The sequence below is a fragment of the Lithobates pipiens genome, unplaced genomic scaffold, assembly GCF_037356315.1.
Source record: "Lithobates pipiens isolate NorthernLeopardFrog02 unplaced genomic scaffold, aLitPip1_a1.2 Scaffold_8, whole genome shotgun sequence".
Classification (NCBI taxonomy): Eukaryota; Metazoa; Chordata; class Amphibia; order Anura; family Ranidae; genus Lithobates; species Lithobates pipiens.
The window spans coordinates 126,878,935-126,893,456 of record NW_027507903.1 but is presented as its reverse complement, the minus strand read 5'-3'; the positions used below and the strand labels follow the sequence as shown (position 1 = coordinate 126,893,456).

General features: G+C 45.4%; 1 protein-coding gene across 2 annotated transcripts in view; it reads right to left on the bottom strand.

Moving 5' to 3' along the window:
* Nucleotides 1-14,522, bottom strand: part of CHKB (choline kinase beta) — a 62,595-nt gene that overhangs the window by 47,284 nt on the left and 789 nt on the right. For both annotated transcript variants that reach the window (XM_077470653.1, XM_077470654.1), the window contains exon 2: nt 658-766. In XM_077470653.1, the coding sequence (XP_077326779.1) occupies nt 658-766 (109 nt within the window). The remainder of the gene's footprint in view (nt 1-657; nt 767-14,522) is intronic.

Here is a 14,522-nt window from a genome sequence, read left to right as displayed (position 1 = left end):
CACTGGCGAAAAAACTGATGTGCTCCTGGAAGGAGGAGGGGTTATATAAAGGAGTGAACGTCCCTGATTGGGTATAGCCAGTGTCAACACCTGAAGGTGGCCTATAACCCATTAATTACTTAAGGCTCTGTATCCCATGATGTATCATAAAGAAATATAAGGAGGCACTTGTGTTCCATCTTGAATCTTAGCGAGTATGTTGGTTACTGCTGCTCACTCTATTTGTGAAGGGTGACTGGTCTTGCATTGCCCCCTCCTATATAGTTTACTGCAGGCAGCCTGTAGTGAGAGAAGCCTCCTGGTCCCTATTACAGCTCTACTCAGATTATGTACAGACTGGTGACAATATCACTGCTACCTTTACAAGATAGTATCTGGGTTTATGGATGTATATCCCCTGTGATTAAGGAATATATTATAATACTATTTTTGTGCCTAACATTCAGCTTTAACTGCTGAGAAACAAGTTGCAAAATTTGTGTCATGTATAAAAGAGTACCTGGATACCCCTTAGCAAATCATGGACATCGCATTTATTTATTTTTTTAAATCCATGCAACTGGCTTTCACTGGCCTTAGAATTTTTTTTCCTACACAAAACCAATAAAAAAAAATAAATAAAAAAAAACAAATGTAACCAATGAAACACTACATTACCTGCAGGATAGCCCCATACAGCCGCAAGAGAACTTGTCGTGGCTCACTGGACTGGCTCTGAACAGAGTCTACGAGACTGCACTTATACAACAGGTTACTGAGACCGCCACTGAAAATCAATCATACAAAACTAACTTAGTACAGAGAACAGGTATAAGCACTGAAATGAGAATTAGGTTAGCAAGATGATAGGCAAGTGAACACCTAGCACCGTACTCTCCCACCTCTGCAGCAAATAAGTACATATAATGCAGTATACTGGTCTAATAGAAATCCATATTACCAATGTCCAGCCTGTTCAGATCCAGTGCCCCCTACTGCTTATTGTAATGAAGCACATATGTAGGACTGAAGAGAGTATCTGTACAGATTGGCCACCATTCTCTATGGCTAGAGCCTCAATCTGCTTTATCTCTTGTTATGTGCACATCTCATCTTGGCCTTGTGGAATGGTAACACAGATTTCTGCATGACCAAGGTCTCCTACAGTTTTGCTTTTCATGCACTTGTGCTTTAAAAGAAAACCAGAAACAAACACCCAAGAACCACTGCCAAGAGGAGGAGGCTGCCAGTCAGCTTAATTGTTTTTTATTGTGAAAAAAAGCCTTGAGGCCGATGGAGAAGCTCTGACTGTGATTAAGATTCAGCTCTGCCGAATTAAAGTGATTCTAAAGGAAAACAAAATAATAAAAAAAAATGGTTTTGTACAGAGCAGCCTCAATCTTCCTCAATTGGAATTACCCACCAGCATTCTGGGCTTTGACCCCGAGCGAGTGTCCCCATAGAAAGCCGCCTGCTATTGGGGCCCTCATTCATTCTTGCTACCAAGCCCTGTTCTGTGTGTCCATGACTGGACTCAGCCCTTGCTCTCTCCTCACTGTGATTGACTGAGCCAATAAGAAGCCGCTGGAATCCTGGACAGGTAAATGCCTGAATATTAAAAAAAAAAGTCAGCAGCTACAGTACTTATACAGTAGCTGACTTCATTTTTTCTGAAGGAGCCTGGAGCTCCTCTAACTTTTTTTGCATAGGACTACTACAAGACCTACAACTAAGCAGCCATGTTTCTAAAGCAGGTTATGCACGGGTAACTTTTTCATTTAACCAGCGCACTGAAAAAAAAAAAAAAAGATTTTTCCTGCTGCCCTATCATATTCTGGCTGCTGGGACTCCCCTCTTCCCTGTCAGAATAACCTGATCTGCGCTGCAGCCACTGATAGAGTACTGTTTTTCCAGCAGGACCATTTAACTAAAGTTGGTAGTTTGACTGGTCTCTGTTGACCAGACAGCGGTACACACAGATCAAAATTCAGCCGATTCCTGCTAAACCTAAGACGACTTCACAACACCAACATTTAAAACGGAGTTCCACCCAGAAATAAAACTTCCACTGTCCGGATTCCTCCCCTCTCCCCCTCCTTCGGTGTCAAATTTAGCACCTTTCAGGGGGGAGGGAAGCAGATACCTGTCTAATACAGGTATTTGCTCCCACTTATGACAAAAGATCACCACAGTATCCACGGTGATCTACGCCATGTCCAGGCCCTCCTCCGTCCGCCTGCTGTCTTCTGGGAGACACAGGTCCCAGAAGACAGCAGGGATCGCTCGGAACTTGCAGTGTGATTCGTGTGTGCAGTAGGGAACCAGACTGATTCCCTTACTTAAAGTAGTTGTAAACCTACATGGGGAGAAAAAAAAAAAAAATACCTGCAAGAGAAAGGCATAATGAGCAAGTATGCATAGCATACTTGCTCATTATGTAATACCCGAGATTGAAGCCCCTGCTGCGGTGCTTGTACACAGCACTGGCCAGCGACATTTCCCCCCCCGGAGTTACTTCTGGGCATCACGGCTCCAGCGATATGATTGGTTGGAGCCGCAATGACGTCACTCCCGCAGATGCGCATGGGAGGTGCCTGTAACAGCACACTCGCTGAAGCAAACAGCACGTATGTGTCATTGCTTCAGTGTGCATGTGCTGATGACGTCGGCACATGCAGATACAGGGGATATCTCCTAAACTGTGCAGGTTTAGATATCTGGGATATCTACAAGTAAGCCTCAGTATAGGCTTTAAATAAACTACTCTTAATGAAAAATTTGACAATGACATTTCAGAACACATTATAGAATTTGAAAGTGAATTTCCCTGCTGCTTGACTGGAATACCTCAAATGAAAAATTGCGACAAGTGCAAGAAGTATTTGAACTGCAAGCTGGAGAATGGAAAGCAGATTGTTAAAATGGAAGAAGATGGCAGCTTTGTTAGCCAGAGTGCACACACCTGAGCAAAGCTTTATTGTAATGACACATTATTGACAATAATTTATACCATGTTATGTGGTGAAGGGATTTGCAAGGACATTTGGACAGCTGGCCTTACATGTCACCGGAAAATAAGCTGCATATTCTAACAAAAAATATTACTCTTGCAAGGCTTTTATCCCAAGTCTTGGGTTATATGTGTATTACATTCAAAGTCGCTTAGTTCTTTTTTCACCCAGACATTGCTATAAACACCCGTCCACCACACTCCATATTGTCAGTGACGAGGTGCCCTGTGAACCCAGTTTTCTTACCCGTTTGTAATGCAGCAGAGCCATTTCCAAGCACGACTGCGGGCTCCTTTATACAGAAAACCGGATTATTACAGTGCCCATAAAAACAATGTTATTATCTGACCTGGGAAGGTTGAATTGGTAAAGTCGCAGAGGGAGAGAGGAAGTTCTAAACCAGATGCAGGAAGCACCCTCCCATTACACAGTCTTTGGATTCAGGATTATAGAAGACAGTACACCGAGTAAACCTTAGGATTTACCATACATATGCCGTATTAACTGAACAGCATTCCAACTTTCCCAGCTTGCTTCATGTTGTCGGCAATTGTTCTTCAAGCAACCATAAAAAAGGGAGGGATGATGTATTTACTGAGTCTCCACATTGAATAATTTGTGGGAAAGAATAAAGTCACTAGGATCCCCATTGTTCACAAAACTCTTTCCCCAGCACTTGTAGTTTGGGCCTTTTAAGCTGCCTTCACACTATAGCACGAAAATAATTCATGCACCTTTCTGAGCTTTGTACATCTTTATTTTTATTTTTTTTAAATAAAAAGAAGGACTTTGCCATGTTTATTTGCGTGAAAAACATGCGTCTATTTTGCCACATTTGGGGTTTCTAATAATGAAGGCCACAAGCAGGAAGACCGGGCCACCGCCTGTAAAAGAGCTACAAGAAGGCGCGGTGGCCCGGCAGAAGAACCGAAGAGGGGGACAAGACCCCCGAAGTCGGGAGAAGAGGCCGGCGGCGGGGAGGAAGAAAGCCGGACTCCTCCGCTAGTAAAAGAGCTACACACACATAGCGGAGGAGTCCGGCGAGAAGACCCCCGAAGACGGAAGACCCCCGGAGCTGTGCAATAAAATATTTTTTCCCCTGTGTTGTGTTTTTTTTTGTACTTTATTTCACAGGTGAATGGGTAGGGGTACATTGTACCCCATACTCATTCACATAGGGTGGGGGGCCGGTATCCGGGGGCCCCCTTCTTAAAGGGGGCTCCCGGATTCCGATAAGCCCCCCGCCCGCAGACCCCGACAACCAACGGCCAGGGTTGTCGGGAAGAGGCCCTTGTCCTCATCAACATGGGGACAAGGTGCTTTGGGGTGGGGGGGCTGCGCGGCCCCCCCTTCCCCAAGGCACCCCCCCATGTTGAGGGCACGCGGCCTGGTACGGCTCAGGAGGGGGGGCGCGCTCGCTCGCCCCCCTTTCCTGGCCGGCCGGGTAGCGTGCTCGGACAAGGGTCTGGTGTGGACTTTGGGGGAACCCCCACGCCGATTTTTTTCGGCGTTGGGGTTCCCCTTTAAGCCCATTCCAGGCGGCGGAGCCCGCAACGTCTCCTTCGCGGGCCCCGCCTACCTGTACACGCGCTCGAAATGGGCGGACTTTCCGAGCGGGAACAGTCCGCTCATTTCGAAAGTACAGCGGACAGGCCCACACACGGGCGGACTGTTCGCTCAAACACAGTTTCAGCGGACAGTTTTTCGGAATTTCCGAAAGACTTTGTCCGTCCAACTGTCCGCTGAAACTGTCCGCTGAAAGCCCACACACGAGCGGACTGTCCGCCCAAACACTGTTCAGCGGACAAGGTTGGGCGAACAGTCCGCCCGTGTGTACGCGGCCTCAGTGTAACATGTTGTTACCGAAGGTGTACTTATCCTTTAATTGAATAAGCTGAAGTTAGAAGGCGATTGGCTGCAGTGCACAGCTGCTCCAAACTTTGCACTCTCCAGTTTAAGGCTCAGTTCACAGATACGCGGATCGGATGAGTTTTGAACAGCATCCTATCTAAAATGACAGGTGCTCTTTAAATGTAAGGACTTATTCTTGCTGGTAGTTAGAATCTTTAATATTTGCTAACAAAATGAAGGTTTCCCATTTAGAATAATAAGCGGTCAGGTTAGTAAAACAGCGATATCAGAACTGATTCAATCATACAGTTTGTAGTGTACATAGACAATACAATGGGATAAAGGTATATTTCTGAACTTTGGTTCATCTCATGGTTACTGTGAAATTGTGTGAATGCATCAATGCAGTGCATGTTATCTCAGCTTGCAGAGCTTGGATTCATTGAACGAGTTTACCGAAAATGTAAATATTGTAGAATATACAGCCTCATGCTACATAACTAAGCTCAATTTCATGCTGAAGAAACTAAATTATTAAATGTATCCTATACATAAAATGTAAGATAGATTTTTACTCCAAAAGCATTTTTATTTACAGAAAATTTGATTAAAAAATAAATAAATAATAAGGAGATTTAAAAAAACAAAAAAAAAAAAAACACTCTGATCCTGGCTATCACCATGACCCAAAGCTTACAGTAATTCCTGAGTAACTGACCTGGAACATGTGCGAGTATTAGGAGATCTGACTTTTCTCTGACTTCACTAGCTACATGCTTGTTTCAGGTCTGTGACCAAGAAAGCATTGAAGCCAGAGATAGTCAAGCACCTTGCATTTTTCATTTCATTTTTCCTTTAAAGGGGCCTTTTTTGTCAAAAACACAGGGCTGTAATTGCTAATCTCAGGAGGAGATTAGCAATGGCAGCCCTGTGTTTTTGACAAAAAAGGCCCCTTTAAAGGTCATGAAAATGGTCCCTTTTAGACAGCCTAAGCCTGCACTACAAGGGTAAATTGCGTGTTCATTCTAAGAGAAAGAGCAGCACTTTTACTTATCTGATCCTAAACCCCCCCCCCCGTAGATGGTGCTTCCCCGCAATCCAGCATGTCTAATGCAGGGCTATAGACCCTCTATCAGTTTTGATGACATCAGGACCTCAGACCACTTGAGCCAAGGGTAGAAGACACTGCAGGGACCACTCAAGCGGATCAGGTAAGTGAATCCTCATTAACCTGTTGCCACCTGCCTAACACGTGTGGCAGCAAAAGGATGGGCCTTAACACCCTCACTATGCACATATGTGTCACGGGGGGGTGGGTATTTTTTGTGCTGAGAGCGTGCTCATAGTACAGAGACTTGAGACAGCTCTCAGTCTTCACTTACGTTCAGGACCAGCTCCCGATCATATGACAGCCACTCACAGTGGTCACAGGATTGTCAATCCTCTCTGCTACCTGGGCCTTCAGAACCTTTTAACCTCTTAAAGCGGAGGTCCACCCTAAAGTGGACCTTCCGCTCATCGGAACCCCTGCCCCCCCTCTGGCGCCACAATTGGCACCTTTCAGGGGGGAGGGGGGTGCAGGTACCTGTACAGTACAGGTATCTACACCCACTTCCGGGATAGCTCTCTGCGGAAAGGGGGGTAGATTACGCCCCTTTCCGAAAGTCCCCCGCTGCCTGCTGGAAAACACACAGATCCCAGAGGCAGCGGGGACCGTCCTTATTGCGCAGCACGACTCGCGCATGCGCAGTAGGGAACCGGGAAATGAAGTCGAAAGGCTCCACTTCCTGATTCCCATACCCAAGATGGCGGCGGCAGCACCCGAGAGATGATCGAGAGATCGGCTTCGGGTGCCGACATCGCGGGCGCACTGGACAGGTAAGTGTTACCATTTTAAAAGTCAGCAGCTGCAGTATTTGTAGCTGCTGGCTTTTAAAAAAAAAATAAAAAAAAAGCGGAGTCCCGGTGGACTCCCGCTTTAAGGACCAGCTGCCGCAGTTATACTGCGGCAGGTTGGCTCTCCTGGGCGAATCCCAATTCCTGCATGTCAGCTGCTTTAGGAGCTGTAGGGGGCATGCTTCCGCAGCGCCAGAGCCGATGCATGCGGCCGGCGGTTGTAATGCCCACTGGCCACCTGTGATCGCTCCTGACAGAGACAGAATGAAGTTCTGCTAAAAAAATCTATCTATATACCCCTACACTGATGAAAGAAAATCTCTTCCTTAATTTGTGGGATATTTATTATAGCAAAAAGTAAACAATATTTTTTTTTTCTTCAAAATTGTCTTTTTAATTTTTTGTTTATAGCACAAAAATAAATAAAAAAAGCCAGAGGTGATCATATACCATCAAAATTTGTGATGGGGGAGGGGGATGTCAATTTTGTTTAGGTACAATGCTGCATGACCACGCAATTATCAGTTAACCACTTCGCATCCTGGCCAATTCTGACATTTCTCTCCTACGTGTAAAATCCATAATTTTTTTGCTAGAAAATTACATAGAACCCCCCAAACATATTATATATATATATATTTTTTTTTTTTAACAAAGACCCTAGAGAATACAATGGCGGTCATTGCAACTTTTTATCTTGCACGGTATTTGCACAGCAGTTTTTTTTTTAACACTTTTTTTTTCCAGGAAAAAACAAAAAAACAGTAAAGTTAGCCCAATTTTTTTGCATAATGTGAAAGATGAAGATATGCCGAGTAAATAGATACCCAAAATGTCACGCTTCAAAATTGCACATGCTCGTGGAATGGCGCCAAACTTTGGTATTTAAAAATCCCCATAGGCGAAGCTTTAAATTTTTTTACTGGTTACAGAGGAGGTCTAGGGCTAGAATTATTTCTCTCACTCTAACGTTCGCGGCGATATCTCACATGTGTGGTTTGAACACAGTATGTGGGAAGGACTTACGTATGCGTTCGCTTCTGCGTACAAGCACACGAGGAAAGGGGCGCTTTAAAAAAAAAAATTTTTTTTTTTTTAATTGTTAATTTTAACTTTTCTTTTTTTAGTTTGACACTTTAAAAAAAAAAAAATGTAATTCCTTTTATTCCTATTACAAGGAATGTAAACATCCCTTGTAATAGGAATATGGCATGATCGGACCTATTTACAGTGAGATATGGGGTCAATAAGACCCCACATCTCACCTCTAGGCTGGGAAGCCTAAAAATCAAAAAAAATAAAAATAAATAAAACACGATCACTGCTTCCCAGTCGAGGCAGCGCCATTATTTTGAATGCAGAGGCCGGGCGTGACGTCATAACATCGCGCTCGTCCTCCGAACGATCATAGAGACTCAGGCGACCATGTGGTCCACCGGAAATCTCTATGATCATTATCCGGGGGCCGGCGGATCCTTAAGCACCGGAGGGCAGCGGGACGGGACGTCCCCTCCCGCTGCCCGTAAGAACGATCAAGCGGCAGAACGGCTGAAAATGCAGATATCTGAATGTCTGTAGCCTCAGGCATCATTCAGATATTACACCACAAAGCCGAGGCCGTCATATAAAAAACAAAAACGAAAACCGGAGGCAGATTTGGGTAACCCGGAGAGAGAAGTAATGCGGCGTGTGCGCAGCTCACAGTGGCAAACAGTCGGTCTGCCAATAGTTAACAGTGGGAGGGGCTTAAGGGGCATGATTAAACAAAAACCAGGCTTTCTTGTACCTATAAGCCCTGGTATGATTTGAAATGTCAAATGGGCAGCAATTGCACCGTGCTAATCGGTGAGGCACTGCATTTGTGGCGTTGCACCGATTTCAAAGTAGTTTCTGTACCACTTCTTGCGATTTTGGGCTGCAATTTACATTGACATCTGTGCAGAAACCTACACAGATGTCTCTGCAATCACGGCCGAAATCGGGACTGACATGTGGGAGTGAAGTTGGGCATGTTCAGCTGAACTCGCGTGGCTTCATTCCCACAGCTCAGTGTGATCCTGGGCTTAAATATGATTGGATTGCAGTGCAAGAAAAAGTCTCAGGTCCACCAAAAAATAAATAAAAAAAACACACACACCACACGTTTCAAGAAATCTGGGGCAGGGCAACAAAAAGCTGGCAAAGTAAGTGATACCAACAAGAATTGGAAGAACATTTTGGAATGACATTATATTACATTTTACAAACATAAGATAATGCGGCTGTTGAGGGAACATTTTTGATCATGAATAGAACAAAGGGACCATTTTTAGTGGAGTGAGAGCGGTTTAAAGCCCTCTGACAACTTTTTAACTACTGTCTGGGTCCCCGTTGAGGAGATTTACCCCTCACTTCCTCCGTGGTCAGAAGAGCAGGAAGTGAGCAGAATCTCTCCCATAGCTGCCCAGACAGCAATAAATAAGGAGCATATACACACTGTAGCCAACTTGAATTGCAGAGTCTCCTTCCGGGGATGGATGCTTTAGGGCAGGGGTCTCCAAACTTTCCAATGAGAGGGCCACTTTACTGTCCTTTAGACTTAAGGGGGGCCGGACTGTGGTTATTGGGAGTAGAAAAAGTCTGGACATCGGTGGTAATAAACAATGCCACATTTTTGGTGTCAGTGGGAGGAACTGTGCCCCATCATTGGTGTCATTGGGAGGAATTCTGGCCCTTCATTTGCATTAGTGGGGGGGATTATACTCCATTGTTGGTATCAGTGGATGGAAATAGTGCCCCAAGGGCCGGATAAAATCGGGCAAAGGTTTGCATTTAGACCACAGTTTGGGGACCACTGATCTAGAGCTTAAAACAGATTGTCAAAGTCAAACAGTTTATATTTAGGAGAATACAACTTGAAAAAGGTGCTGAGAGAAATACAGAGACGGACTAGATTATTCTCCTTGTGGAAAATGCCAACTATACTGCAGGCTTTGGCTACAATACTGCATGTCCTGTGTCACTGATCCAAAACAAGCATGTGACAAGGAAAGTCAGAATGTCCGATTTGCAAATTGAAGGTCAGCCATTCAGAAAGTATTGATGCTCATGTATCAGAATGACTCAGGCTTCCCTGGAGGTTGATAGGAGTTTCTTGAGCCATGAACAATCACAGATTGATCCCCCCCCCCCCCTTACAATGACTACCAATGTAAGGAGGCAATTCCTACTGACATTTGATATGGAATGTCATTCCCTTCTAGACCAATCACCAGAGCAAAGTGCATGTCTCCACTGACAAATACAATCACAATCTGTATTACTTTCTAGCCATTATTAACCACTTCAATACAGGGCACTTTTGCACCTTCCTGTCCAGGCCAATTTTCAGCTTTCAGTGCTGTCCCTTTTTAAATGACAATTGTGCGGTCATGTTACACTGTACCCAAACTATTATTTTTTTGGCTAAAAGAATAAAAAAAAAGACCGAAAATTTTTGGGGAAAAAAAAAGTGTTATTATACAGTTTTGTAAATAAGTACGTTTTCTCCTTCACTGATAAGCTGCACTGATAAAGCAGCATCAATAGGTGGCACTGAAGGGTACTTATGGGTGGCACTGATGGACAGCACTGCTGGGCACTGAATTTCACTGATAGGCATTTTTCATGGGCACCAATTGGCAGCTGCCTGGTGGTCTAGGGTGGCATGCCTGGTGGTCCAGTATGGTGGCCTTACCTGGTGGTCCTTGGCAGGCATCTGAGGGGGGCTGCGCTCATAATCAGTCCAGACCTTCCCACCCCCCCGTCAGGAGAGCAGCCGATCGGCTCTCCTCTATTTGCGTCTGTCAGACGTGAGTGAAGAAAAGACGATCAACGGTTCTTCCTGTTTACATCGCGATCAGCCGTGATTGGACACCGGTGATCACATTGTAAAGAGTTTCTGTCAGAGACTCTTTACCTAGATCGGAGTTACGGTGTGTCAGACTGACACACCGCATCAACGATCGCCGTGATGCGCACCCCTGGGGCACATTGGCTTGAAATCCTGGCGACGTTCAGTCAGGATATCGCAACCACTTTGCCGACATCATTTTGCTATATGGCGGGCGGCAAGTGGTTAGAGCATTTGTAAAGGTTTAGATTTTTTCTTTTTTTTTTTTAAATAACAAACATGTCATACTTGTCTGACTTGTCATACCTGGTCTGTGCAATGGTTTAGCATAGAGCAGCCCTAATGCTCCTCTTCACGGGTCCCACACCGATGCTCCTGGCCCCTCCCCCCCAATAAGTTCCCCCCATAGCAACCTGCTTGATAATGGCTCCCGCTGATGCCTCAGCCAATGAGGAGGGAGAGACTCAGGCAAGCTTCTGCACATAACTGGATCAGGCTCAGGTGCATATAAGAGTATAAAGAAAGGGATGGAGGGTGTTGAGGGGGCTGTTGCACACTGAAGGTTTTTTCCCCTTCATACATAGTATGCATGAAGGGAAAAAAACCTTGAGCCTTTACAACCACTTTCATTTATTTTGAAGAACAGAGCAAGCTTACTCTTTATGCTGTTTTACTGTGAAGGGACGATAGAAAAGGTTTTTTAGCAGGGGTTCCTCGAAACCTTAAAATTCTTTGGAGAGTTTCTCCATAAGACAAAAAGGTTGGGAAAGCCTGGTATAATGAAGGCAGCTGGCACAACCTCATCAATGAAGGTGTGGTCTACAGCAACTCACATATTTCAAATATAAATTACGTCTTGGCTAAGTACCGAGCACACTTGACAAAATTAAAGTTACTGTTGTGTTAGTTATTTACCCTATATTAGCACTCATAATAAATCATTGTCTACACTCAATAGGTTAAATTATCCTATACTGCAACACTAAGGCCTCATGTACACTGCCCCTGGTAAATGAAAGTTTAGGCCCCTTTCACACTGGGGCGTTTTTTAGGCGCTTTAGCGTTAAAAAAAAAAGCGCATGTAAAGCGCTTGAAAGAAGCCTCATCTGCAATCTCAATGTGAAAGCCCAAGTGTTTTAAGAGCCCTTTCACACTGCCAGCGCCCATAAAATGCTTAAACTAGCAGCGCTTTACCAGCGTTTTTCGAGCGCTAGTGGGGAGCTTTTAACCCCCGCTAGTGGCCAAATAAAAGGGTTAAAAGCACCCACAAAATGTTGCTGCTAAAAGCCCTTTGCAGACGCTTCCCATTGATTTTAATGGGAGGGGGCGATTCAGGAGCAGTGTATTCACCGCTCCAAAAGCGCTGCAAAGAAGCTGCTTGCAGGACTTTTTTTGGCGCCCTGCCAGCGCAGCGCCTCAGTGTGAAAGCACTCGGGTTTTCACATTGGGATTGCAGTTGAGGCTTCTTTCAGGCGCTTATTTTAACGCTAAAGCGCCTGAAAAACACCCCAGTGTGAAAGGGGCGTTAGGAGCACTTGGGCGTTTTTTTTCCCCTGAACGCTCCTCTATGTTATCTTATCAGTACATGTACACACGATCTTTTATAGTCATTTCCAGTTGAATTTAGAGGCTTGTTTTGTGAAAAAAAAGTTAAAAATGCGTTTAGGACGGATTTTCAGAGGCATTTGAAACGCCTGTAACAGATTGTTTACGTTGCGTTTCATTTACAAGTGTTTATGAAGATACATTTTTGACTGTTTGAAAAATAATGAAATACTTCCAAATGCAAACGCAGCTAAACATGACAAAATGGATGTTTTTAAACGCCGGTTACTAGCTGTCAAGTTAAATCGTTCAGGAGAGGTTTCAAAAAAATCCCAAAAGCCCAAATATTTGAATAAAGCAAACATTGTGCAAGACCCACAGGAAACGGCTTGTGATCAGTGTGTAATCTTTGTACCTGCCATGTGGACACTCCATACAGCCAAGAGTCGGAGTGCACAGATTACACCAGATGACTCATAACACCAATGGATATATTGTATAGGTACAGAAAATTGGCATTCAAAGACACACCCCTGCCCGGGGCTGGGCTGTATGTCTGTGCCAATGAAGCCTAAGGGCCGGTTCACACAGCAGGTGAGGCGAGGCGACTCCGACTTGCCTCGCCGCGACCTCAGCGGCGACTTGCAAATGACTTCTGTATAGAAGTCAATGCAAGTCGCCCCGAGGTCGCCCAAAAGTAGTACAGGAACCTTTTTTCTGAGTCGGAGCGACTCGAGTCGCTCCTCTCAGAACGGTTCCATTGTACAGAACGGGGGCGACTTGCGAGAGCGAGGCGAGTCGTGTCGTGTCGCCTCGCATCGCCCGCTGTGTGAACCGGCTCTTATTAATACCAGATGATCAACACAGTAAGCATACAGGCAGATATCACATTCACATGTGACCCTGTAATGTTAATACAAGCCCATTTCTTTTTACATTGTTCCCGTATGAAGGACCTGTACAAATGAAGAAAAAAAAAAAAAAAAACAACCACGACTAACAAGCACTCAGCTCTACCACATCTCCAGTGGCCAAGTAGGAGAAGCAAAACTGCATCATCTATTCACAGGATCTGTGAAAAGACTACAAGTGCCACCTTCCAGGATGGCAGACACCGGGATAGCACAATTGTTGCAGTGTCACCACACTAGCCCATTATTTCCACACGTCATTCAAACGTGATAAAGTGGGAGTTATCTCTCTTGGTTGATAGATATCTACCTATAGGACCTGTGGACAGCATGGGAGTGACGTTATTGCAGCTCGTCCAATCAAAGGACCAGAACCTGCCAACCTGGGGAGGAAGATGGAAGCCCTGTCAGCGCCTTGCTGGAGGGCTTCATTTTAGGCCCCTTTCACACTTGTGCAACTTGTCCTGCAACTTGGGACTTTCCAGTGAGTACCATTCCTATCTGTGCGACTTCAAGTCACTTGAAGCTTTACCATCGGATTTGTGGCGCTATTCGGCCACTAGCGGGGTGGCTTTACCCCTGCTAGCGGCCAAGAAAGGGTTGAAAACCACCACAAAGCGCCTCTGCAGATGTGCTTTGCTGGCCGTATAGCCATGCTGCCCCACTGATTTCAATGGGCAGGAACGGTGAGGGAGCGGTGTATACACCACTCCAAAGATTCTGCTAGCAGGAGTTTTTTTACCGTTCTGCCAGCGCACCGCTCCAGTGTGAAAGCCCTCAGGACTTTCACACTGGAGACACAGCAGTGGCTGTTGCAGGTCAGTTTGCAGGCACTATTTTTAGCGTAATAGCGCCTGCAAAATGACCCAGTGTGAAAGGGATCTAAAAGATGTTTGTTTTCCCAGATTCATACTTACCTGGATGGATGCTGCATCTAACCCCTACCGTCGCTGCACTGAGAGTTGAGCGATCGAACATCGCTGATGGCTCGGTTCTCACTCCTCCCTGAGCAGAGAGCTGCTGACTGTCAATCAGCTGCTCTCCACCTCCCCTATGCTCACTGGACCGCTGAGCTCTGGAGGGGGTGGGGAGCACCCGTCTCAGGCTCCCAGTGGCTCACCGAGAGCCTGAGACGGGTGTCAGTCCCGGCAGATCCAGACTTTATTGTCAGGATGATGAAGTGTCTGGTCTGATTCCTGTGACGTCAGCAGAGAGTGGACTTCAGCCCGCTCTCTGCTGAAAACAGGTCACAGGAAGGCAAAACAAATTGGACTCCTGTGACCCATAGGAGAAACCCAACCAAATAAGCTCAGGCTGGACTTCACCTTTAATTATGTCCACCTTGGCACCAGAAGTAGAAGTCCTTCGTCATATAAAGCAGCACCACAGCCACTTTCTATCTACCACTCTTTAAACAAAAAAAAACAAAAAAAAGGGGGCACTTACCCATCCAGGGAT